This window comes from Lacerta agilis, chromosome 1, assembly GCF_009819535.1.
Source record: "Lacerta agilis isolate rLacAgi1 chromosome 1, rLacAgi1.pri, whole genome shotgun sequence".
Taxonomy (NCBI): domain Eukaryota; kingdom Metazoa; phylum Chordata; class Lepidosauria; order Squamata; family Lacertidae; genus Lacerta; species Lacerta agilis.
This window is the reverse complement of record NC_046312.1, coordinates 81,190,558-81,204,280: the sequence shown is the minus strand read 5'-3', so window position 1 is coordinate 81,204,280 and position 13,723 is coordinate 81,190,558. Positions and strand designations below refer to the sequence as shown.

At 42.1% G+C, this 13,723-nt stretch overlaps 2 protein-coding genes across 2 annotated transcripts; both read left to right on the top strand.

Annotated features, from left to right (window-relative positions):
- Window positions 1-3,776: 3,776 nt before the first annotated feature.
- LOC117061200 (olfactory receptor 4S2-like) lies at window positions 3,777-4,724 on the top strand. Its single transcript, XM_033173892.1, has one exon. The coding sequence runs from the start codon at window positions 3,777-3,779 to the stop codon at window positions 4,722-4,724; it is 948 nt and encodes a 315-aa protein (XP_033029783.1).
- A 7,837-nt stretch (window positions 4,725-12,561) lies between these two features.
- Window positions 12,562-13,723, top strand: LOC117061191 (olfactory receptor 4S2-like). The gene is made up of 2 exons (XM_033173880.1): window positions 12,562-12,626; window positions 12,782-13,723. Exon 2 carries the CDS (start codon window positions 12,785-12,787, stop codon window positions 13,721-13,723), a length of 939 nt encoding a protein of 312 aa, XP_033029771.1. The 5' UTR covers window positions 12,562-12,626; window positions 12,782-12,784.

Here is a 13,723-nt window from a genome sequence, read left to right as displayed (position 1 = left end):
TCCCATCATGTCACGTGTTGCCTTGATTTTAAGCATCAGAGCAGTACCAGAGAATGAACCAAACTCTGGAGTTTCTGTTCCAACTTCCAAGGGGAGAACCTGTAAAACTTCCCTTCTCAATGAAAAAGGGATAAAACAAAACCTTGATTGATATTTCTGTCCTGTGTCTTAAAATAAAGTTTTGCATTGCTTCTTTGTGAACTCTTTTTCTATTGGGAAACGTCTATATTCTTTTGAGAGCTTATTAACTAAATTGATGACGACGATGTGCTATTGCAGAGCATTATCACATGCAAATACTTCAGTTAAAAAAAAAAGAGCGACAACCTTCCCAAAGATTTTGTAGAAGCAGCAGTGATTTGAGATAAATATATCAAGTCAATAGCTTCAGCTGGTCTTTTGCTCTCAAGAGGGGGAATTGGCCTGCGTCACTTGGACAGATGTCAGTTGGTGGAATTGCAGAACAGTTCAGTGAAGCAAAGAATAGATAAACTTGGTAGAGAGATGCAGGGACTTTGGTCACAGAAGGTATAAAGGAAACTTTGTCAGTGCTGGCAGATCGTGAAATAGGATCTCTTCCAGAGGACCAGTTTATTGTTTGCACAAATTTTGCAGGGAAGTTACACAACATCGGCCTTCTATGGAACGATTATGCTGATTTCTTTGTGGGGTGCTTATATAACGTTGCAGCAAGCAAACGTTATCACATACTTTCTAGCACATTTTATCACAGAAGTCTGCATGGGGGGGAGGGGGTTGGGTTTGTTGTGTACGAACTTTAATTGCACAACCTGAATTTGCTGCTATGTGATTGAATCCCACCTGAAGATAGCGACAGCCCAGCAGCGCCCTTGAAGGACTCTCCTCTATCAAGACCACCCAGGTAAGATTGGCGAGATACAGTAATGAAGCTTACAGATCACTGCACTAAAGAAAATGTTGATTGGGATTTCCAACTGGTTCATTTCTTTCTTTCTTTAATGCTGCATCGAGGTACATCCAGTACTTCCTTATTTATTCTTAAAACACTCCCCAAAGTGCCATTTTAAAAATTCCATTTTATTTTGATGTGACATTACACCCCCTCTCTAGCAAAGTCATGATAGGTCCAGAACATGTGGGAAGGGGTAAAAGTTTGTGGGTTCTTTACCTTTATCCTGAGGCAACTGGAATAATCACATGGTTAACATTTTGTAAGATTCCAGGTCTCTTATTTCAGGCATGAGTGTGCACTGGTAAACTAAATGCAAATTGTGAGGGCAACAAGGGTAAGTTAACAAGAGAGAGGTTCAAATCATGATCAATAAGAGGCAACTAAGGTGCTGAGCTGCAAGAAAAGAGATATTTTGAGTCTCTCTGCCCATATTGGCAATGTCACTGATTGATAGATAATAACTTCACACAGTTCTCTAATGTTTCCTCTACTTGAGGTTCTTGATATGTGCCAAAAAGAGGATAATAAAAACCACATTTAAAAATGTGTCCTTTCCTTTCTGACCATGGTGAGAAGGTTGTACAAAAATGTTGAATGGCTTGATTAGGTCAAGGATGGGGAAACTGTGGCTCTACAGATGTTGTTGGACTACAACTCCCATCACTCCTAACCATTGTCCATAGTGGCTGTGGGTGTTGGGAGGGAGTCCAACAATATCTGGAGAGCTACAGGTTCCTCATCCATGGCTGAGGTGGTCATGATACTGGGCTTGGTTGCCTCCAGTTGTCCAGCCCAATCCAATGCTTATTCAGAATTAAGTTCTGCTGGGTAAATAATGGGCCTTATTCCCAATTCAGTGTGCATTGAACTGGAACTCTGAATGACCACTTTGGCCCTGATACAAAGCACAATGACTTAAACAAGAGGCTGTGGGACAATAGCTGTCCATATACAGCCCCATTTGCTGCCTAACAGCTGATCCAGTATTTCTGACTTGACATTGTTGATCCCTTCTAAAATGCAACAGGGCATATGGACACGGTAAGGAAGACAGCTCCGTGGTTGAGCATCTATTCTGAAGGTCCCAGGTTCAATCCTTGGCATCTAAAGGTAGGGCTGGAAGAGGCCCCTATCTGAAACCTTGGAGAGCCATCATCTTTCACTGTAGAGCTATATGGATCAGTGATCTGACTCAGTATAAGGCAGCTTCCTATGTTCCACAGCCCAACACTAAGCCCCTCATCTCATGTGATCGTTGCTGTTAGACTGGAAAGCATTGATCATTTGTTCTTTTATTGATCTAACAGGTGATCTAACCGGATCACAAAAATGTTGGGAAAAGTATTTGGGTTATGATATTGACCTCATTAAATAGGAAAGAACAAGGAACAAGGTATTTATGAAATCAATCTCAGTAAAGATTCAAGACTCTACTCAATATATTCTTTAGGTGGAACTACACACTGGTAATTTTATCATACATCAAGCCCAGTATGTCTGCAAAATGCTGGTGGTGTAAAGGATCCAAAGACATGTATTTCCTCTTTTCGGGAGTTTTTTGGGAGATGGTGTTCATAGGAATTAATTTAATAACAAAGCAAGAACTGATACTAATCTCTTCATTAGCATTGTTGCGGATATGGGATGGGTCAAATGAAGATGGTTTTGATAAAGAATTGAATCTGCTCTTATTGCTACCTCCTGTGTGGGTTATTGCAAGAAAATGGACATATTTAAAGGAATTAAATAAGTATTTGTGACCTAATCCAATCTGGTCCATAGACAGTGCTGAAAAATGAAATAAACTGGTCCTTAGGAAATGCTGAAAAATTAAGGTACACTAGAGGACCAACAAAACAAGATTAATTTTCAACTACATGGCAAAAAAACAGATTTTTTAATAATAATAATATATTATTATTATTATTATTATTATTATTATTATTATTACCCATCTGGCTGGGTTTGCCCAGCCACTCTGGGCAGTTTCCAACAAAATATTAAAATACAATAATCAAATATTAAAAGCTTCCCTAAACAACTCCCCATCACCAGTAATGATAATTATTTTCCAGGGAATGTGAATAAAATGACCCAAAATTGTACTTTGTCTGCATGTCTATGTTTGATTCTAGTTTTCATTCTGTTCTGTTGCTTTTCTTTGCTGATTTCTTCTTGTATGTTGTTGAAGTGCATGCTCTTGTTTGAATAAATAACTTTTTAAGAAGAGATAACCACCATCACTGTAGGGGCTACCCTTAGTATAAAACTGGTGATAGTTGCATTAAGGGAGGTCACACAGCAACAAGGAAACATCAGTGGCATCCGAAAATACATGCATTACTAGGTTGTTTATGGCAGTCTCAGTGGCTGATTTGAGAGCGACAGTATTCTCTGGCAATGTTGACAGGGCTGTTTGGAATAAGAAAAGCAAGTGAATAAATAAAGGATCAGCCCACAAGATTTCTGTACAGATGTTGAAAACAAATGTATTTTGTGCTTATATAGCTGACTGTAAAACTTTATTAAATCTAGAAATGTGAATAGCACGCTTGCATCCCAAGTTATGGACCATTCCCCCAATGAACCATTCTGCAGCTGACTTACCACACCTCCTAGATTTCCTTTCTTGAATTGCTGAGTGCAGAGTGAAGTATCTTATTATATATTTTTAGAATGTGGGTCCTCAGGAAACTTCAGATGTTAACATTTAGTTTGTGGACGTGTTGTTTTTTCATTGCTGTATTTGAAAATAACCCTTATTGTTGACACTTTCCCTTATTTTTATATGATGGCAGGTTGTTTTAATTCTGCATTGTAATCGACCGTCTCCTCTGACTGCATGGCGAACAGGAACAATGTGTCTGAATTCATCTTCTTGGGACTCACCGCAGATCAGGACTTACAAAAAGCCTGCTTTGCGCTCTTTCTGGTCCTCTACACAGCAATATTAGTGGGGAATGTACTTATCATTACCACCGTCAAGAGCAGCTCCAGTCTGAACTCTCCCATGTATTTCTTCCTGAGTTACCTCTCCTTTGTAGATATTGGCTACTCATCCGCTACTGCTCCCAAACTGATTGCAGACTTCCTTGTTGAGAAGAAAACCATCTCCTTTGCTGGCTGCATGACACAGCTCTTTGTGTTCCACTTCTTTGGTGTCACTGAAATCTTCCTCCTTACAGTGATGGCGTATGACCGGTACATAGCCATCTGCAAACCCCTCCATTACACAACTATTATGAGCAAGAGCGTATGCAATTGGACAATGAGGGCATTATGGCTGGGAGCATTTGCACATTCGATGGTACAGACCCTCCTCACCTTACACCTCCCCTTCTGTGGGCCCAATGAAATTGACCATTATTTTTGTGATGTCCACCCTCTATTGAAATTGGCCTGTACCGATACTTATATTGTCGCGTATGTTGTCATTGTCAATAGTGGCATGGTTTCTCTAGTCAGTTTTCTTCTCCTGACAGTTTCATATATCATTATCCTAGTCACTCTGAGAACTCGTTCTTCTGAAGGGCGCCTCAAAGCCCTCTCCACCTGTGGCTCCCACATCACGGTAGTGATTTTATTTTTTGTGCCCTGCATCTTCATCTACCTGAGGCCTTCCACTACGTTCTCAGAGGACAAGGGCGTGGCCGTGTTCTACACCATTATCACCCCTATGCTCAACCCTTTGATTTACACCTTGAGAAATGAAGAGGTGAAAAATGCAATGAGAAAATTATGGAGCAAGAAAAAAGTACTTTGGGGTGATCAGTTAAAAAGTGTGAAGTAAGATTATGACTTTTACAGGGCTCAGCCATTAGATCTGAATCTGGAGAGGAATCGTTCTCTCCTGACATGGTTTCATTTTTTATATTTTAGTAAAGGAGGGACTCATACATTTGTGTTCTTTTCTATGGAAATAAATATGATTATGCTCAGTTCTGATACCAGAGCAAACTACAAAGATAAAGTATATTATGAACCGCTTTGAGTCTTTTAAAACAATCAATTAGTGTATAAATTTTATGAAATAAAATAAACAAATAAGTAAATATTACATTCGTTGGTACTTAAAAACAGGGTTGCCATATTTCAAAAAGTAAAAACCAGGACACCCTGAAAGTTGTTGAGTTTTTTTTAAAAAAGGAAACCACCAAAATTGTTGAGCTTTATAAAGGAAAACCTGAAAGTTTTTGAACTTTTTTGGTTTTTTAATGAAAACACCAAGAAAACTGAAGATCCAGGACAAACCACCGCCTTCTGGGAATACCCCCCCCCCCGACATCACTTCCACCTTTGAAATCCCAGTAATGTCTGGGACATATGGCAGCCCTACCTAAATGATTTCATGGAAAGAGGTGTGGCATTGAAATGACAAGAGGCTTTATTGCCTCTAAAGCAGGGGTCCCCAAACTAAGGCCCAGGGTCCGGATGTGGCCCAATCGCCTTCTAAATGCGGCCCGCGGATGGTCTGGGAATCAGCGTGTTTTTACATGAGTAGAATGTGTCCTTTTCTTTAAAATACATCTCTGGGTTATTTGTGGGGCCCGCCTGGTGTTTTTACATGAGTAGAATGTGTGCTTTTATTTAAAATGCATCTCTGGGTTATTTGTGGGGCATAGGAATTCGTTCATATTTCCCCCCCAAAAATATAGTCCGGCCCCCCACAAGGTCTGAGGGACAGTGGACCGGCCCCCTGCTGAAAATGTTTGCTGACCCCTGCTCTAAAGCATCATCTGCAGAGGGAAAGTGACTTTTTATGTTAGGACACTACAGTCTTCTGCAGAGAGTTAATATTTTTTAAAAAATTAAAAAAACCCTAAAAACTAAAAGGAACTTTTCCTTGAAAAGGCTTGCTCAGGAGCTGCTTGGGTTGGTGGTGGGGAGGGGAATGTGGAAAGGAGGGCAGGGCACTGGAACAATGGCAATGTTTTGTTTTAAATTGCCCTTTCCTCCAGGCACCAGGGAAGAGTATACCAGGGAAGGGTGAACTTTGGGATGTCAACTAGGAAGAAAACAACGTAAGAAGAAGCCTGCTGGAGAGGCCCATCTAGTCTGGCATCCTGATCTCTCAGGGGCCAACCAGAGGCCCATGACCAACCAGAAACCTGTAAGAAGAACCTAAGTACCGCATTCTAAGTCCAACAAAGGAGCTAAAACATAACCGCCATGGCTACTAGCCATCAATAGCCTTATCATCCATGAATCTGTCTTAGCCTCTTTTAATGACATCCAAGTTGGTGACCACCATTACTGCTTGTGAGAGATTTCCAGAATTTAACTATGTGCTGTATGAAGAAGTAGTTCCTTTTGTCTGTCCAGTAATATGAGAGAAGGAGAAAAGCTTCCTTCACAACTTTCTCCACACCATGGATATGGTTATACGCCTCTGCTATATCCCCCCACTACTCACCATTCCTGAAAATTACTATAAAAAGGTGGGACCCAAGGAGGGTGCCTTCTCAAAGCCTGGTAAGCCCTTGCCCGGCCTTGAGAAGGAAGTAGGATGGCTCTAGGACACTGAGAAACTCACATCTCCTCCTCCAAACTCAGCTTCAGCCTGCCCCACGAGGGTGCAAATGGCTTTGCACATGGCAGTATACCACAAAGGTCTGCCCTGGAGAGCAGCTGCCAGTCAGTATAGGTGATATTTATTCATTCTTTATTTTGTGAGCTTTTTAACCTGTCCTTTGACATAAAGTCCCAGGGCAGCTTGCAACAATAAAATATGCAATTATAAAATAAATAAAACAGTTTTAACCACAAAAAAGAAGAGTGTAGAATACAGAACTAAATGGAACAATGGTCAGATTCAGTAAAAGGCAGGTTCCCATGTTCCTATATTGACAGGGACATCTGAGGAAAAAGCTAGCTTGATCCAGTTTAGTCCAGCAGAAGATCAGGATGTTGAGGGTGGAAATGGATACCTATGCAATCCATACTCACTCCAGTCCAGCTAAGGGCCACATGCAAGCAGAAGAAGATGCCCTTTTGTGCGCAGCTGAATGAGGAAACATTTGCTAACAGATGCCGTGAGTGCAGACTGACCCACTGCTGGGGTTGTGCACTCTTCAAAGAGTAACAACTGGGCCAATCAAATGTTTAAGAAGTGGGCTGGTGCGCTAAAACATTTCCCACTCTTCCTTTTTCTCTGAACAGATGTTTGGCAGAATCACTGCCTTTTGCAGAAGGCCCCATAAAGATGCAGCCCTAGCTGCTGTGTTGCTACAAAATAGGAGTGGGGCCATTGTTTTTTACTTCTTGATTTTATGAAACCACAGACAATTGAGGAATAGTAGAAAACAGTTGAGGATCCTGGAACAATTCAGAAAAAGTTGTGGATGCATCCCCCTTGGGCATAATTAAAAGCTGCAGATAAGGAGTAAGCTAAACTGTGATGTGATGTCAGATTTGGCAAAAGTTCCACAAAGCAAATAGTTATATATCCTTTGGAGGAACTAACTTTGCCTCCCAGGATGAGACTGGAAGAGCTTAATTGTTGATGAAAGGAGTAGTTGTGTTTGGAACCCCTATGTATACTTGACTTTAAATATTTCAACCACAGTTTAGTGCAAAAAGATTCATGGAAGAGAACACTGGCAGATGCAATAAGACGATTTCTTCTTACATCATTCTGTTGAGTACAAGAAGAAGCTGAAGATAATATGTGGTCAGGTGGCACAGCTTTTCTTTCTTGGGTTGAAAGCATCAGTGTTTTTTAGACTTTAAAGAATCCTGTGATAACGAAGCTCTAATGTTGCAGGTGGTTGAAATGCCACGAACTCCAGAGTTGCTCAGCCTGCAACAATAAAATGAACTAGGCTTCAAAGCAATAAGGTAAGCGTAATTAATTGCTTCCTCCTGCAAAATATTGACAATCTTCATAGATTTCATGAAGGCCATGGGACCTACTCTTCAGTAAGCACTTCAGCTTGCTAGGCAAAGCAGTTGGTTGGAGTGCTAATTCATTTCTAGATCTACTTGCAGAGCAAGTTTCTCAGCGTAGTCATGGAAAAACTCTGTTTAGAAGCAGAGGCAGATATAGGGCGGCATGACTGGTTCTGCCACACTGGGCGCCAAGCTTAAGGGGCGCTGCAGGGAATCCAGCCCCTGCACGATTGGTAAGCCCATTCCCACGCCTTCCCACAGGCCGACCAATCAGGTCGGCCTGGGGGGGCGTGTCTAAGTCCCTTTAAACTAGTGGCAAGCGGGAAGCTTGCCCTCTGCTTGTCAGTTGAAAAGATTAAAGACATGGGACGGTGGAAGTCAGACGCCTATAAGGGGTATGTGCAGGCCTCCCAATAGCCTAGTAGTGATTCTCCTGACCTTCTGTTGTCCTCCTTCTGTTTCAGATAATCAGCTACTTCAGGTGTGGATATGCGGCCACAGCATAGTCCACTGGGCGCGCGAACGGGCAATAAGTTCTGGACTTGGTCCTGACCTCGGCCTTCAGCAGAGTATAAAAGTGTCCTGGATTTCAAGGAGGGAGATGCGCAGGGACGAACTACTACCAGCCATCAGGGCCAGGGCCGCTTCAATGGGTTTCCCCGATGCGCTAATCATACAGCTAGGGGGAAACGACTTGGCATACCGAAAATCCGTCGATTTGAAATGGAAGATTTTCGAGGACTTTAATGAACTGCTGGCCATGTTTTCAGGCTTGACGCTTTTCTGGTCTTCAATGCTGCAGAGGCGCATGTGGCGCGACGGGCGCTGCCCTAACGTGCTAAACAATGCAAGGAGGCTTTGGGACTCTGCTGTGGTGCGCAACGTGGTGATGATGAGGGGCCAAGTGATCAGTCACCCGGGAATAAGGCGCTCTGAGGTCGCCCTATATTGTGACGACGGTGTGCACCTTTCAGATGCTGGAAATGATGCTTGGTTGGCAGATATAATAAGGGGTATTAGGAATTGGTTGCGGGTGTGAGGGTATTGGCGGCGAGCCCTTTAGGCTCATGTGGCGGTTAGGCATTGGAAATCTCCATATGAAGGGGGGAGGGGAGGTAGCGTCATCAACTGCCCCTCAATGGAAGGGAACCTGGACCGTTAAAGGATTCCAGGGGCGTGGCCCTGTCCGAAGCCCGGGGAGCTGAGGGCCTAAGGCACGCCCTTTACGGTGATCACAGGGGGAATTCTGGGAGATGTTCATCACTGGGGTTCTTTACTGGTGGTTAACCATTCACTGACTCCCAACACACAGGTTGGGGTCGGATATAGCTGATAGGGTCCAATGCCTAAGCCAATACCGCTCAACACCCATAACCAATAAAGTTGTGGCCTTTACGCCCATTACAATTGGCATAACGTGTCTGTGTCATTACTTCTACGGGGAGGGGAGGGACATAGCCACGCAACTCGGGTTACGAACAGTCCTGTTTATGAACGCTTCAGGTTACGAACTCCACAAACCTGGAAGTATGTACTTTGCCCTGGGATACGAACGCAATCTGCTTCTGGGGCCGCAGGAGGCCTATGTAGGGAATGCCCGCCTTGGGTTAAGAACGCTTTGGGTTAAGAATGGACTTCCGGAATGAATTAAGTCCTTAACCTGAGGTACCACTGTATATTATTTATTTTGTTAGATTTCTTATCTGGCATTTACCATAGGTCCCAGAGCAGGTTTACAACAATAAAATATGCATTTACAAAAATGAGCAAAACATTTGCAACTATAAAACAAGAAAAGTGTAGAATAATGAGCTACATGAACCAACAGATGAACTGGCTATAAAGCAGCTCAGCTACTGTGTTGGTCCGAGTGGCTTCCTACAATGCACTTGGGATGCCTGAAGAGGAATGCTCCTTGCTAATGAGCACATATACAGTACAAGTAGCCTAAGCTTGTATTTAGTAAAGTGATTCCAGTTTACCCCAGCAGAAGATCAGGAAGATGAGGGAGGCATTCTATAAATATGCAGTCCATAGTCACTCCAATCCAGCAAGGGGCCAAATGCAAAGAGAAGCAGATGCCCCTGTATGTATCCAAAGCAGAATGAGGAAATGCATTTTTTTTCAGCATCCCTCCCCTCCCAGTAAGTGCTGTGCATGCAGATGCTGGATTGGGCCAATCATATGTTTAGAAAGTCATATGGTGGGTTAAAATATTCTCCACTCTTCTGTCCTCTTTGAGCAGATGTTTGGCAGAACCATTGCTTTTTGAAGAAGGCTCTGAATAGATTCAGCCCTGGCTACTATGTGGCTACAAAATTGGAGTGGGTCCAGCCATTGTTCTTAACCTCATTTATGAATCACAGACAATCTTGGAACAATTCAGAAAAAGTTGTGGCTGCACCCCCCTTGGGCATAATTAAAAGCTGCAGATAAAGTAGTAGTTAAATTGTGATATGACATCAACTTTGGCAAGAAGTCCACAAAGCTAATAGTTATGTATCCTTTGGAGGAAATAATGTGGCCTCTCAGGACAAGACTGCTGGTGGGGCTTAATTGTTGCTGAAAGGAGTGGTTGGTCTCCAGGTGTTTGGAACCAAGTATGTATCCTTGAGATGATTGTAAGATGCAGTAATAAAATTCCTTCTTACAACTTCCTGTTTGGTGCAAGAAGAAGCTGAATATCATACATGGTCAGGTGGCACAGTTTTTCTTCCTTGGGTTGAAAACACAAACGTTTAAACTCAAGAATCCTGTGGTATTGAAGTGTGGTAATGAAGCTCTAATCTTGTAGATGATGTAGATGCCATGAACTTCACCATTGCTCTAGTGCAGGCTTGCAACAATAAAATGAATTCATCTTGAAATCAACAGGGTAAGCATACTTAATTGCTTCTCACCTCTGATTTCCTAGTTGTGCACTCATTACAGTTCAAATGAAAATAAAGGCTGTTTCTGCAGCCTTGACTCAAAACAGAACATATTTGTTTGCTTGCTTATCAATCTGAGAACTAATGAGTACTGTTGTGTTGAATTTGCCTTTAAATTTTTCAGGGAGGTAATAGAGAAAAAATATTGGGGAGAGTTTCTGGTTAGGAAGCCACTTCTGGGTTTGAATAGAGGAAAGTGGGAAGTCTGTGAGGTTTCACATGTCTTAGGGTACCTCCATATGACCGGTTTATGATGCATACTAGGGTTGCCATGTGTCCTCTTTTTCCAGGACACACCTTCTTTTCAGGAGTAAAATTTCTGTCCAGGTGGATTTTTTTAAATTTCCCAAAATGTCTCTGGCTATACTTTCTGGATGAGACATAGACATATCTGGTGGCTGAAGACTTGCTTTCCTCTTCTCTGCTCCTGCCCCCCTCAGCAATACATTACAGCTTCTATAACCTACGTATAGTAGCGTTATTAAAAATGAGAGTTGTTACAGCGACCTCTTTTTTGCTCTTCAAAATATGGCAACCCTAAATATGCTGATTTATTTGTAGGGAGCATTCATCCTGATTTGCTTTTGGAGTGTTTATATGCCTTTCCATTAATTAATTAATTAATTAATTAATTCTACACCTTTCATGCATTTCTCTATCAGCTTGCAGGAAGCATCCCACAACAAAACAGGAAATTTAGGTTTCTGCAATTAAAGTGGGTTAAACATTCTGTTGCCTTAGTGCAATGAACCTGCTTTTAAAAAAGCAACAGACTTTCTGTGGTATGGAAAGTGATGGGTAAATGCATTGAAAAGTGTGGAATGAACAAATGACTAAAGGGACGATGTGTCAAAACAAATCATGATGGATGCACAGTAAAGACCTGCCATAATCTAAGGGCTTGTCCACACTTCTGCTTGCCCCATGCCTAGAAAGCAAGGGGCTGAGTGGCTTTCTGCTTGTCCCATGCTTTCCAGTTACAGGACTGAGTGGTTTTGCCTTTGCCTTGTCACTTTCCCCTGGAAAAACCACTCTTTAGCACTAAATCAGAGCAAATGTCAACCTGGAGAAAACTCGATTTACGTTTTCTCATCTGTAAACAGCAGATTTTCCTGGGGGGAAACAGCAGAGCAAGCTGAAGTGTGGATGAGCCCTAACTTCTGTGTCAGTTTTGTACAAACAAATCAGGATGAGTGCTCAAAAATACAAATTATGTTTAAATTAGATTTGTTGCACTATGGGGACAGAGCACTTTAATTCACCATGGAATTCTACTCAATATTGATCCAGAGTAGATTCCAATGTATAGTTAGCAGAGTAACAACTTAAACACGTTGCAGGATTCCCAAAAAATAGACCAGAGGCATTTGTATTTCATCTAGCAGAGCTTTACTGCTATTGAAGGCAAATGAGCATAATGGTCACAAATCCAATACATTCAGGATTGGCACTGTCCATAAGAATTCCAGTTGCAGCAGACTTAACTTAAACTTGCAATAACTTATAATAAGTTTGAACCTTAACACTAAGCATATTATGTACAGAACACTGCACCAGACGGAAAAGAGATAGAAAGAGAGAGTGAAACCCAGACTCCTTTTGGCCTCTTATAGTCAGCATGACCTTGAAGAATAGGTAACAGAACCAGTTTAAGCCAGCTGTACTCAGCTTCTCTGAAGGAACAACCCAAACACTATGAACCTTCTGCTTGTTTCTTTCACACAGAGAAGCTTCCAGAACCCTCTTGAATTAATTAGACTAGGAAAGATCTCTACACATCAGATCAATACTTTCTGCACTAAGAAATGCAAACTGACAGGCTCTTCTGCAAATCACCTACAGAATGCCACTGATTATCTCAGCAGAAAAATTGGGTTAGTAATAGCTGTTTTGGGGGTAAGTGGGGATACTCTCTCCCCCCTCTCTCTTACTATAGTTGATGACAGGCTTGCCATGCAATATATTTCTGGATTTCAACTACTCATTAACACCAGACATTACAGAGCAAACTCATCTCTTCTCATTGCAGGTGATGCAGAACATAAACAATGTGACAGAGTTCATCTTCTTTGGCCTCACCCAAAATGAACAGCTGGAGAAAACATTTTTTGTGCTCTTTCTCTTCTTATATTTGGTCATTGTGTTGGGAAATCTTCTAATCATTGTCACTATCTTCTTCAGCTCCCGCTTGAATTCTCCCATGTATTTTTTCCTCAGCTACTTATCTTTTGTAGACATATGTTACTCTTCCGTTACAGCCCCCAAAATGATTGCGGGCTTCCTTGTCGAAAAGAAAACAATTTCCTTCACTGGCTGCATGACACAGCTCTTTGGGGTCCATTTCTTTGGCTGCACTGAGAGCTTCATCCTCACAGTGATGGCGTACGACCGGTACATTGCAATTTGCAAACCTCTCCACTATACCACCATTATGACCAGGCGGGTTTGTGGGCAGCTGGTGGCAGCGTCGTGGGTTGGAGGACTCATGCATTCATTGCTGGAGACAATTGCCACCAACCAACTTCCATTTTGTGGACCCAATGAGATTGATCATTATTTCTGTGATGTCCACCCTTTAGTAAAATTGGCTTGCACAGATACCTACATTATTGGTGTCATTGTGGTTACTAATAGTGGAGTCATTGCTCTGAGCTCCTTTATCACCTTGGTTTCATCATACATTGCCATCTTGGTCTCCTTGAGGTCTCGCTCTTCTGAAGGGCGTCTCAAGGCTCTGTCTACCTGTGCTTCCCACGTCACAGTAGTCATTTTATTTTTTGGGCCTTGCACCTTTATGTACATACGCCCTTCCAGTAACTTCTCAGAAGACAAGACTGTGGCTGTGCTTTATACTGTGATCACACCAATGCTCAACCCATTGATCTACACACTACGAAATGAGGAGATGAAGAAGGCCATGAAGAAAATGTGGAGCCAAAAAGGGATTTCAAGATGGAGAAGAAGAACGTGA

Coding starts and splice junctions, on each gene's coding strand:
- LOC117061200 (XM_033173892.1), top strand. CDS start 3,777: ATGGCGAACAGGAACAATGTGTCTGAATTCATCTTCTTGGGACTCACC.
- LOC117061191 (XM_033173880.1), top strand. CDS start 12,785: ATGCAGAACATAAACAATGTGACAGAGTTCATCTTCTTTGGCCTCACC.